The 11465-nt window shown below is 41.2% G+C and overlaps 1 protein-coding gene across 1 annotated transcript in view; it reads left to right on the plus strand.

The window, feature by feature from the left end:
* Positions 1-363: 363 nt before the first annotated feature.
* Positions 364-11465, plus strand: part of FCRL4 (Fc receptor like 4) — a 31609-nt gene continuing 20507 nt past the window's right edge. The window contains 3 exon segments of the mRNA XM_027776577.1: positions 364-394; positions 2553-2573; positions 9923-10195. Coding sequence (XP_027632378.1) covers positions 364-394; positions 2553-2573; positions 9923-10195 — 325 coding nt within the window.

An 11465-nucleotide genomic window follows, 5' to 3' on the forward strand; every position in this document is an offset into this window, starting at 1 on the left:
CTGTCTTGCCTGGTACCTAGAAGCAGAGAGAAGAAGTTGTGATTCCCTTTAAAGACAGAGACTGGAGAGTTCTGAAATTATGATGGCTAATGTCTTGAGACGCTGTTCAAACCAGGACATCAGAGAAATACTTAAATAACTCTATTAAATATTGATGTTCATCCTCTGGATTCTCTTATGCTGGATAACATGCTGTGTGATATTTTATAAAAGATTCCTCTACTTCCCCTTTTCACTTCATTAATACAACCAGCGGTGCTGAGCTCCCTCCAGGCTGTTATGGGCTTGTGCTGCTCTGGCGATCTGGGCTCCACTGGCCAATCTCCCAAGAGCTCCTCTGTCTCCGGCCCTGAAACAGGCTCCATGCTGCTGTGGGTGTCCTTGCTGGTCCTTGGTAAGTGTTGGAGAAAAGGTCTCTGCTCTCTGCGAAGCCTGAGCCTCACCAGGAGCAAAAGGCCTCTCCTCTGGGCTGTGGAAATCAGACTTCACAAAGTTTTATTTTCAAAACAGAGGGAAGATAATGATGTATCTATGTTAGGGGAAAAAGTGGCAGTTAATGTCCATTGAGGTGTTTTGGCTTTGTAATTGCCTATAGTAAATTTGTAATCACCTATAGTAAATTTCTAATACCCTAAAGTGGGTTTATTTTTCATATTAAGCAAACAAACAAAAAACTACAGCTAGATTCGGCCCCCTCCCCAAATCACAGCTCATGAAGATGCAGTATAAAAAATGAACCGAGTCCCTTGTGAAGGACTATTTCCCAATTGTGAGCTAAGGCACTAATGATCTTCTGCTGAGAACAGTTATTTCCTTCTCTGTATTCTAAGATCACACCTGCTCCAATGTTTGCAGAGAACATGAGAAGAAATAAGATGATTTCCCTTTGAATTTTTCTCCCTCTGCTTCTGTACTACCTGTCAATATTTGTCCAAACAAGGCACTGAGCTCCTTGTAGCTCAAGCTGGGGAATTAAAGAACAGTCTTTTGTTTATTAAATATTTATTCAGCATGTTTGTCTTATTCTCACCTCTATCCCCAGATCCTAAGGGGAGGGTTACTCGTGTGATCGGCACCTCATGGGAACTTGGTGGACAGTAAATGGTTGAATGCCTAGCACATGGCTGGGCACCACAGAGGACGCAGGACCTGGGGGATGCAGCCTCTGCCCTCAAGTGCTGCCCCTCTGATTAGGATAACAAAGTGCACATGCAAGAACATTTGACTGGCAAGACAAGAAAAGTATTACATGGCGGGCCATAGGATAATGTTATGGCAATAATTAATTCTTGCTGAGCCCTGTGTCCCAGACCCTCTCTAGAGAATATCCCATGTACTAATTTATCCAACTCTCTAACAGTCAATGGGCTGGAACTGTTGTCCCTTCCATTTACAAATGAGGAAACGGAGGCACAAAGACTTTACTCTGTCTGAAACTCATGCAGCAGGCACAGTGACAGAGTCAGGATTCAAACCCTCAATGTGGCTTTGGAAACAATGCTTCTAACCAGTACCTCATACTTGATATCCACATATCAGTTCCAAATAAGCTATAATAGCAAGTGTCCTGAGTCCAGAGAAGAGAGAGGCTGCTTCAGTCTAAAGGTATCTGAAAAGGCTTCACAGAGGAGGTGTGACTTCACCTGGGCCTTAATGCCTCAGTGTGACTTGATGTTGCTTGCTACAGAAGGAGGAGCAAAATGTTCTAGGCAAGAAGACAGCAAAATCAAGTCTCAGCAGCAGCCCTGTATTAAGGAACTAATGATATCAACCACTAGTCAAGGACTTACACTAATGCAACTCATGCCAATTACTGTGAGGCCACTTTTAAAAAAAGAATTATTTATGGGACTGGCAGTTGGTGTAATGGCTATGTCACTGAACTCCCATGTAGTCAACCACAATTCGAGTCCCGGACCCGGTGACTTAAACTCACGCCAAGCATGTGTGCATGCGTGCCCAAGATCTGAAGAGGAGAATGGAGGAGAAGGGATTGCAGCGTGGTCATCCCCCCTGGAGAGTGATTTCTCGCTTTCTGTCTCTCTGTCTCCCTCTGTCTTTCTGGTGAGTGCACGTGCCCTATAGCTAAAACCTTTCCACAAAAAAAAAAAAAAAAGAATTATTTATTTAATTGTATTTATTATATTTTTATTATTTTAAATTTGCTATAGAGCACTAGTGCTCCCTAGAGAGAGAGAGAGAGAGAGAGAGGATAAGAGAAAGGGAAAGCAAGAAAGGAAGATACTAGGTCTAGGACTTGAAGCATGGTTGGCCATGTGGGAGTCCAGCACCTTAACCGCCATGCCTCCTACTGGCCCTGAGGCCTTTTTTTCAGTTCTCAGTTTTCAAAGGAAGAAGCTGGGACCTGGAAGTGCATGTGGTGTGCTCAGTCACACAGTTAGAATTCAAACCGGGCTGAAACTACAGCCTGAGCTTTTGGCCTCAGGTTCCCTGGTTTCTCTGGGTTGAAGTAAATTGTGGGCATGTGGCTGTCAGGGTGAATGATCTGGGACTCTGCCTGTGCTGATGCCTGAATCTCAACTCCCTCGCAGCTCCAGTGAGTGGACAATTTGGTAAGTACCTCCCCCTACCACCCTTTCTTTTCTCTTTTAAGTCTCTAGAAATTGTAATAACTATATTGTGTCTCAAATACTTGTAAGAAATAGCCTTGTTGTCCCCTTCATCCTTGTCTGAAGGCTGTGTGGAGGTGACTATATCCATTGATCTGGTAACTCTGACCCTAAGGACCAGGCTATTGGTGGTCACTGTCGGACCAAACCTGCCGAGGTGCTGGGCAAACATGGAGGGGCCTGGGATGTGTGCCCTGGGCTTTAAAAGGGGAAGGTGCTGGCTCCAGTAATACAGGGTTCTTGCCAAGTCTGGTGGAATGTGCAGAATTCTAAAAGGGAAAGGAAAGAAATAAGTCACTACTTCAAAAGGGAGGTCTTGGCACCAACTTCTTTACCCCTAACCCTGTGTAAACAGTTTGTCCCAAATGTCACGACTGTGTGTAGGCATGTTTTGCTGTTAGTGACTCAGTTATGATGGATCTGAACCCCTATTAATTTTGCTGGTGAGCAGCAAGTCCAGTGTTCTTTGGGATCTGTCACTCAGGTGTTTGGCAATCCCTGTGCTCCACTAATCGGCTGGCTGTCATCCCCCTTGATGCATGCTGTCCACTCCCTATAGTTTCTGGGCCTGCTGCTCTCCAACTCAGTGCTGTGGACACAGACCATTTCCCACAGGTTCCTGCCTAACTGAGACAAAATCGTAGTTTGATAAGACTTTGCTAATGGTTCTAGGACAAGGAAATGAAATGCAGGGAGTATCTTACATCAGCTGCTAGTTATAGTTCATCTCAGAGCCCAGCTGCTCAGTCTCAGCCTCATGAAGGCCCTAACAAGATGTGTCTCCTCTGGGCCATAGCATCACCTGTACACACCAGGGGCAGCTTACTCAGATCAAAGAGGAATCCAGCTGTCCACACCAAAGGAAGGATGTTCTCCTCCCTATTTCCCTATCCCCATGTGCTTCCCAGGAATGTAGCTAGTGGGGATTTCTGTTCTCTTCTTTTCCACTGGGGGCCCAGGGACCTTTTTATAAAATGTTTGTTTTGTATTACTTGTGCAGAGCAAGAGGAGGGATAAGGAGGGAGAGGGAGAATCACTCCCAACATGAATGCTGAGATATGATCTACAGTCTACTCCTAGCCTCAGCCAGCCCAGATTTTGGGCACATGTCTGCCCGGAGTGTTCAAGTCCTGGCCCATGAACCAAAGACCTTCCCAAGTGGGTCCAGTTGCATTACCGCTGCACCATTCTCAAGTCTTTGTCCACATCTCTAAAGCGATACATTTTTAAGGAAATCTATAAAGACACACAAATAATTTACATCACCAGACAGAACATTTAACTTCTTTACTTAAAACATGCATTCAAGTTATTATATAGTTTTGTCCCCAAACAGAGGGAGGGTATTTCCTTTACATTTGGACACAACTAAAAAACCTACTTGAGTAGTTCTTCGAGAAAAGAGTAAGAATGTTTAAAATCTCAGCCTTTTAAAAAGCAATTTTTTCTATGGCCTTACATGTTCACAGCCCTCTTTAACTGATCTAGAAGCTACCCCAAAGAAAATACACTTAAAGTGAGTTCACTTGAATTTTTATAATGCACAACACACCTCAAAAATTGAGATTTCATTTTTGAAAAAAGTAAAGTAATATAAATGAAAATAATTTGTTTTACTTTCTACTTCACCAAAGTTAGATTACCATGGACAATTTGTAGAACAAAGCATGACTCTAATATTGATTTTTTTTTTTCCAGTGTAGTAGCTGTCACAGCCGTAGGCATCATGACTGTTCCAGGCAGGAAGTTGGGGCAGGTGGAATAGGAAGCTGAGGCCAACAGCACCCTGTTGCTCTTCTCCTTTCAACATAAAGGAAACTTCTTACTCTAGTGTCCCCATCCTTATTCAGCCACCAGCGTTACTCCTCTAACATCTCTTTGCCCAGACTTGGGTCATGTAGCAGACCCACTTAGTACCTCACTTTTCCTCTTCCTTCTGTGGAAAGGCATTGGGACTAACTTTCAGGAGCCAAACAAGGCCTTTCCTTATCATCAATGTCTCCTTTATCATTGTTCACAGGTCTTACTCTCCTACACGCCTCAGTGACTTTGTGAGCCATCGGAGCAGTGGTTCCACATAATTTTCACCAACTCCATGGATGACTGCATTTTCAGCAGAATCTGAAACAGTCATTGCAGGGGCAGGAAGGGGTGATACCTTCTCTCTTCCATCATAATGGTCACGGCCAACACTTCAACAACAAAAAATAGGTTAACAAACAAATGTATCTAGAAAGCATATCAAATTTATTTCATCAAAGTTTTACATGACATGGGCACTTTCCAAATGAAGAACCAAAGACTCAGGAAAATCCTATTTCTATGTCTAGGTTTGGTGAAGAATGGACAACCGTGTAGAAATGTGATTTGACAAAAAGGCTATGATGTAATGCTAACAGTCTGAGTGGGGGAACCAGGTAAGGGCCGTGTGTTCAGATTTCTTTTGGTCTTTATTTATTTCACTTCTTCCTCCCAGATATAGCATAGGACTTCTGAATGAGAGTCTTATGATTTATCAGACAAAGTGGGGCAGAAAATTTTTTTATGACTCATCCTTACACAAAAAGTCAAGAAAAGGTTAAAATACTATTCCTAGATTCAATGGCCAACTTGGAGAAGAGAATTTCTAGTTACTATGGCCTGCCTTGATGGAGAAACAGGAACAGGAGACAGGAGGGCAGGAGAAAGTCAGAGAGAGACTTTGCTTCTGAGGCTGCTTCTAAGACTTTCTACTTGTCCTTCAGTGGAAAGTACTCAGCATGTCACAACACCATACTGGGGGGTGTCATTTTCTGAGCCCCAATACAATCCACTTTCATTTGTATACCCACTAAAAGTTTAACCTATCAAAACAAAAGTACAGGAACATGGAGGTGCAGGAGTGATCAGGCTCAGCACTTGCAGCGGGACATGGGTTCTTGTCTTATGCTCAGGAAGAATTTAGAGATGTGCAGGAGTGATCAGGCTCAGCACTTGCAGCAGGACATGGGTTCTTGTCTCACGCTCAGGAAGAATTAGAGAGATGGACACAGAGAGGGGAAAGCAGAGTTTATTGAAAGAGAGGGAAGGAAAAAACAGAATTCCTAAGTAGAAGGGAGGGGGTCTCAGAGAATGAATTGGTGAAGAGGAGCTGGGATGGGCATTTTGTTTTGTTTTGTTTTGTTTTGTTTTGTTTTGTTTTGTTTTGCTCAGGTAGGGTTTTGTCTGGATTTGTTCTAGGTAGTGCACATGCTGGTGGGTTCAGTTATTTTTCTCCTAATTTTGGAGTGGGTACAAAGATGAAGAGATTCTTTGTCTAGAAATTTTGGGCTATAAAAACCATTATCTTATCTTCTTCCCAAAATGTGGTGGGGCCTGGAAAAAAAGCCTTTGTTTAGGTCTAGGTTCTGTTGCCTAGGTCAATCACTGAGCCACCCCTGCAAGCCATTTCTCCTGAGCAAGCAACAGAGCTGCTTTGTCTCCATCTTAAAACTTAGCCATTTTGTGATTTGGGGCCTATACCCTAATTATAATTTTAGGGTCCCTGTCTCCTACTTCAAAAGCATTGAGCTTTGAGCAGGCTTGAGTGGAGGTTTCAAATAACAAATAATTTTGTTCTGTTGTTAACTCTTACTACCTCAAATTCAAAAATAAACACTCAGATCAAAAAGATCCTTCGTGACTCAGCCTTGTGACACAGACAGTAGCAAACTGAACTGCAGTGCTGGAAGCCACATTGTTTTCTGTGAGTTTGAGGACAAAAGTATGATTGCATTTTCTTATTTTAAAAATCCTTTCCAAAGGTTCTAGGGAGAGTCATACCTACAAATATTAACAGATCATTTTAGCCCATTGATAACAGACTCTTTCTACATCTGGTTCCTGGCATGGTACTTTTGTAATGTAGAGCAAGCCTTCTTATCTCTGAATAGGTTATTGGGGACATTCTTTAACTGATCTCTTCCCAAGATCTTCTTTTTCCAATCACCAACCTAAAAAGTTATCAACCCATCTATAACATATAAAGCTTCACTTCCAGATGTCTCACCTCCTCAGAGCAGACCAATGAAAATACTCTACTCTGAATTCCAAAGCTTTGTCTCTTGCTCTCAAAAGCAAATGAAAGGAACCGCTGTACCTGAACAGCTAAGAAACATACTCATTTTCCTCCAGATATGTCATTCGATTTCAAGCTTAATAATAAGCCACATTAATTATAATTTCTACAGAGTTGGTTATTTCCATTGACATTTTGGATAACCAGGTTGGCCTGAGAACATGCTTGGTACACGAGTGGACTCTCAGGATCCTGAGGAGCTAGAAGGCTGAGGAAAAGGCATTGCAGTGCAACAGAGCCTTATCCAGGGTGCATTTCTCTCTCTTTCTCTTGTATGTGCATTTTATTCCATCATGAATAAAATAAACTTTCAAAATTATAGATTATTTATTCATTTTTTAAAAAGGAGCCTCAGTAACAGTTTCTTGTTGGAGAAATATAAATAAAAACAAAAGTCTCCTCCCAACTCAGAAATCTTCACAAAGGTAACAAATAAAACATTTTTTATTACTGAGTTGGCATTAAATCAGAATGTGATCTATATCACAGGCAGTCTGCTAAGAGATTGCAAAGACAGAAAGAAATCCCAACCCTTCTTATAGCTACATGGGTACAACCCACCCATGCATGTTTTCAAGGTAAACAATCACTAGCTCATGGTAAAAGGACTCTCAGCATCTTTTGTCACAAATAGTTCATCCTAACCTTAACTTGGTAATTAGGAAGACAATCTGAGTGAACCAATTGGCTTTTCTCTGGATTCACAAAGGCAGGTAGTTTTGCATATTGGAGCAAGGTGAGCCCACTGACAGGAACAAGGAGATGGGAAAGCTACTGGGTCATTGAAAAAGTCATGACGTATTTTTCTGTTTTTCTGTGCAAGAATGTGTCATGACTTTTCCAACAACCCAATATTTCTTTAGTGGTTTGCATTTCAAAAAGATGGCTCCCAGAACTTTCCTGATGTGTGAGACTGGCAAGAGGCTTATTTAGTCATTATGTGGATTTGCATACATGTAAAAAGGACAGGTAAAGAAAGAAAGAAAGAAAAGGACAAGAGGAGGAAGTTTCTTCTTTTATTTTCAACAGGAGAGATTAAGCCTCTTAGGCTTAATTTGTATTTACTCTTATCTTCTCCAGTTTATCTCCAACAATGTTTAAAGTTCTTAGGGACTGGTTTCATACAGGGTCAGTGTTTTATTGTTATTAAAGAATGTCTTTGAGACTTGGGAAGTTAAGAGCACCTAACTCCCTGGAGTCTTATTCTGTGTAGCTGTCTGAATATAGTTCTTCCTTTAGACAACATCCTGATTTCCTTCTTCTACTTGTTGGTAAAAATACAGTCTAGACCCTTTTCAACAACTGCAAAATTTCTTTTTGTTTGTTTGTTTGTTTTTAACAACTCCAAAATGTATCCCCAAGTTTCTGTACTCCTTCCATCTGTAATCCCTATCCCACCATATGTTTATGTCACAAGAAGGAGGAGAAAAATAGTAAATTATATTTTTCTCTACCCATCTTGTTACCAATTTATAATTTACTCCCAAAGATGGGATCTTTTGTCATTTGCTGTTGCACAGCCAACTTAGGTAATGGAAACTGAGTGTCACATCTCAAGCTTTAATCAATGGCCAAGGAGTGGAGAAATGGGAGACAAATTCACAAATCAACTTCTTCCTCATCTTGAGCTAGAAGTCTTTAAGATATACTATGGTGGTAACAAGGGAAATGGATACAGTAAGAGAGGGGAAAACTAGTCAAAGTTTTTCCAGGAAAAGGTGGAAATTTCTTGAAATTTCAAAATCCACCTCCTTTTTCTCCTTTTAAGGGTTTATTCTGGTGGTTATTGGGAAATGGTAAACTGTCATGGTACTTGTAGATGTGTCATTTTGTATACTAATGACATTACAATGAGGTTTGGGATCTTCCAGAGATCAGTATGATAACTGTCTTGGATCCCACCAAATTAGGATGATTCTTAGAGGATGAGCAGTGACTTATCCAAAGTCATGTGTCCTGTTACTTAAAGAAAACCACTGTTTAGGAAGGGATTGGGAAGATGGTATGTACACAGGCCATTCGGTGGGTGACAATCAGGTTCATTGGCTGCGGCCCATGAATCAAACTGATCAAAGACTAATGAATAGAGAAAAATATTTCAATTATGCACATACACAGGGAATTTACAAAGAACATTGTAGCTCAAGACAGCAGTCATACCATTTTAGGTTATATCCCATCTTAGGTTAAACAAATGAAAGGGAAGTTTGGGGCTCCTGTGAGGAAGAGGAGAGGGGCCAAAGTTACTGAAAGTTGGCAAAGAAAAGTACAGTGAGCAATAATTTTTTAAGTAAGATTTGTTATCCAGATTTAAGTCAATGTCTTTTCTATTGATAAGTTGTTAAGCTCCTCCTCTTCCTGGTATAGGATAGAGAGAAACTTTTTTTTTCATTTCATTTTCTTTTATACATTCAATCACATTATTATTTGTCTTACAAAATGGATATTTCAACAGGTGAACATTTCTCCCTAGTACAGTTGATAAAACTACAAAATATCTTCAACAGATAATACCAAATTTCTTTGTGCCATTAATGCTTTGCCTCCCTATTTTTCTTCTAAATGTCCTTCCTCAGACCCTCCTCTTTCACACACACTATATCTGGTATTTACATCTATACACTGTGTTTCTATATCCTTTAGTCAATTAGTTTCAGTCATAGAGAGAGAAACTTTTACAAATGGACACTTCTTTTTAAAATTCAGATTTGCTTTATGAAAAAAAGTTGTGCTCCCTTTTTAGAGCTTTTCTTGCTTTTGGTAGTTCTCGATGGACTTCATCTCAAAAAGACCTATAAGCTAAAGAGGAATGTTTTGGGATGACATATTCTAGTTTCCTTTACAAGCAAAAGTTCGTTTTAGAGAGGTATCTGTAATATGAGAAACATGAGTGAGAGTCCAGGAAAAATGCAATTCCTATTAGGACCTGGCCCATTGGAAAAGGTAGGAGGGTCTGTGACCCTCCTGTCATCAGTCATTAGTGAGTGGACCCTGCAGGGGCTGCCAGTGTGCTCCTGTAGACGAGCATCCACTGCACTTGCACCTGCACTTGAGGAGGGCACAGCTGGAGGCCTGCCTGCTACCTGGGGCCCTCTTAGGAATTCTCCATAGGCATGTCCTTCCATCCATCCCATATAAACCACAGTGGTTGGGACTATAGGCATCTCTGCTTCAAACCTTTTCTTCTTTTCCTCAGCAACTGCACCCAAACCTGTGATTTCACTCCAGTCCCCATGGAACAACATCTTTCAAGGAGAGAGAGTAAATCTGACTTACAATGGGTTTCACTTCTATGCACCCGAAGAAATGAAATGGTACCATTGGTACCTTGTGAAAGAAATACGAAGAGAAACCCCAAGAAATGTCCTGGAGGTTCGTGAGTCTGGAGAGTACAGATGCCAGGCTCAGGACTCACCTTTAAGCAGTTCTGTGTACGTGTTCTTTTCTTCAGATGAGAAAGAAGGCAAATGTGCTACAACTTTAGAAATGGTTTCAGATCATCTTAGCTCCCTAGAGGTTCTGAGTACTGGAGTCCTTCATTCCTCTCTAAGCCTAGACTTTAGGTACTTTCAGTTTCATATTTTCCCCCTTTGTTCAATCTCAGAAAAGAAGGCTGAAGCAAAGCAAAGTAAGCAAAGATTAATTTATTCAGTCCAAAATGAGGACGATCCAAGTTACCCTGAATGATGTGTGCTGAGGTCTTGTAGAATGTAGGACAGTTTCAAAGACAAAAAGTCACAAGTGCAGAAGGGAGGTAATGAAAAGTCTTACATTGGTCAAAGCCAGCAGATGGAGTAATGGTTAAGGTGCTGGACTCCCACGTGGTCAACCGCAGTTCAAGTCCCAAACCTGGTGGCTTGAAACTCATGCTGAGCACATGTGCATGTGTGCCCAAAATCCCAAGAGGAGAATGGAAGAGAAGGGATTGTGATGTGGCCATGCCCCCTGGGGGGTGATTTCTTGCTTTCTGTTTCTCTGTCTCTCTCTGTCTCTCCCTCTCTCTCTCTCTCTCTGGCAATTACACACATCCTATAGCAAAAATATTAAAACAAAAAGTTTACATTGGTCAAAATCTATACCAAGGAATCTCTGAAAATGTTTTATTATCATTACTTTTTAATTTGCTATAGGGCTTATGTGCTCACCAGAGAGAGATGGGGGAGTGGGTGGAAGTGAGAAAGCAAACCACCAGGTCCAGTGCCTCAACCACAATGCCATTGCTGGCCCTATACCAAGGTATTTTATTTGACAGTGACTTGCTAAATCCATGGTAAGGGAAAAGAGAAATATTTCCTGGTCATTCTGAAGCCAGTATGAGAGTTAATATTACAAGTTAGTTTAAAGGGTTAAACAATGGGTTTAATGCTCAGACAATGGTCAGTTAGTCTCCTTGGAAGCAGAATGGGCATCGGAGACAGCATTGTCCAGGTGTGTTGACATCTCTCAATCTTAAACCTCAGGGAGGGACTGAAGACAATTAGTCTCTTCTCTGAGAGTTTAAGCCTACAGGCTGAGAAGAGAATGTTAGAGCAAAGTCCTTTCCTATGTTTTGGAAGAATGAAGGACAAGTGTACATTCTAAAATGGATCACCTTCAGCATACCTAGGTCTAGTTTCTTAGGCTACCCTTGGTCTTATTTTGGAAGAAATGCCTCTTTTTTGTTTGTTTTCTTTTAAGGTTTTTGTCATAGTACACATGTGCTCTCTGGAGAGAAATAGAGCTAGGGAAAGTGAGAAATC

The sequence above is a fragment of the Tupaia chinensis genome, unplaced genomic scaffold, assembly GCF_000334495.1.
Source record: "Tupaia chinensis unplaced genomic scaffold, TupChi_1.0 Scaffold000684_1, whole genome shotgun sequence".
NCBI classification, from domain to species: domain Eukaryota; kingdom Metazoa; phylum Chordata; class Mammalia; order Scandentia; family Tupaiidae; genus Tupaia; species Tupaia belangeri.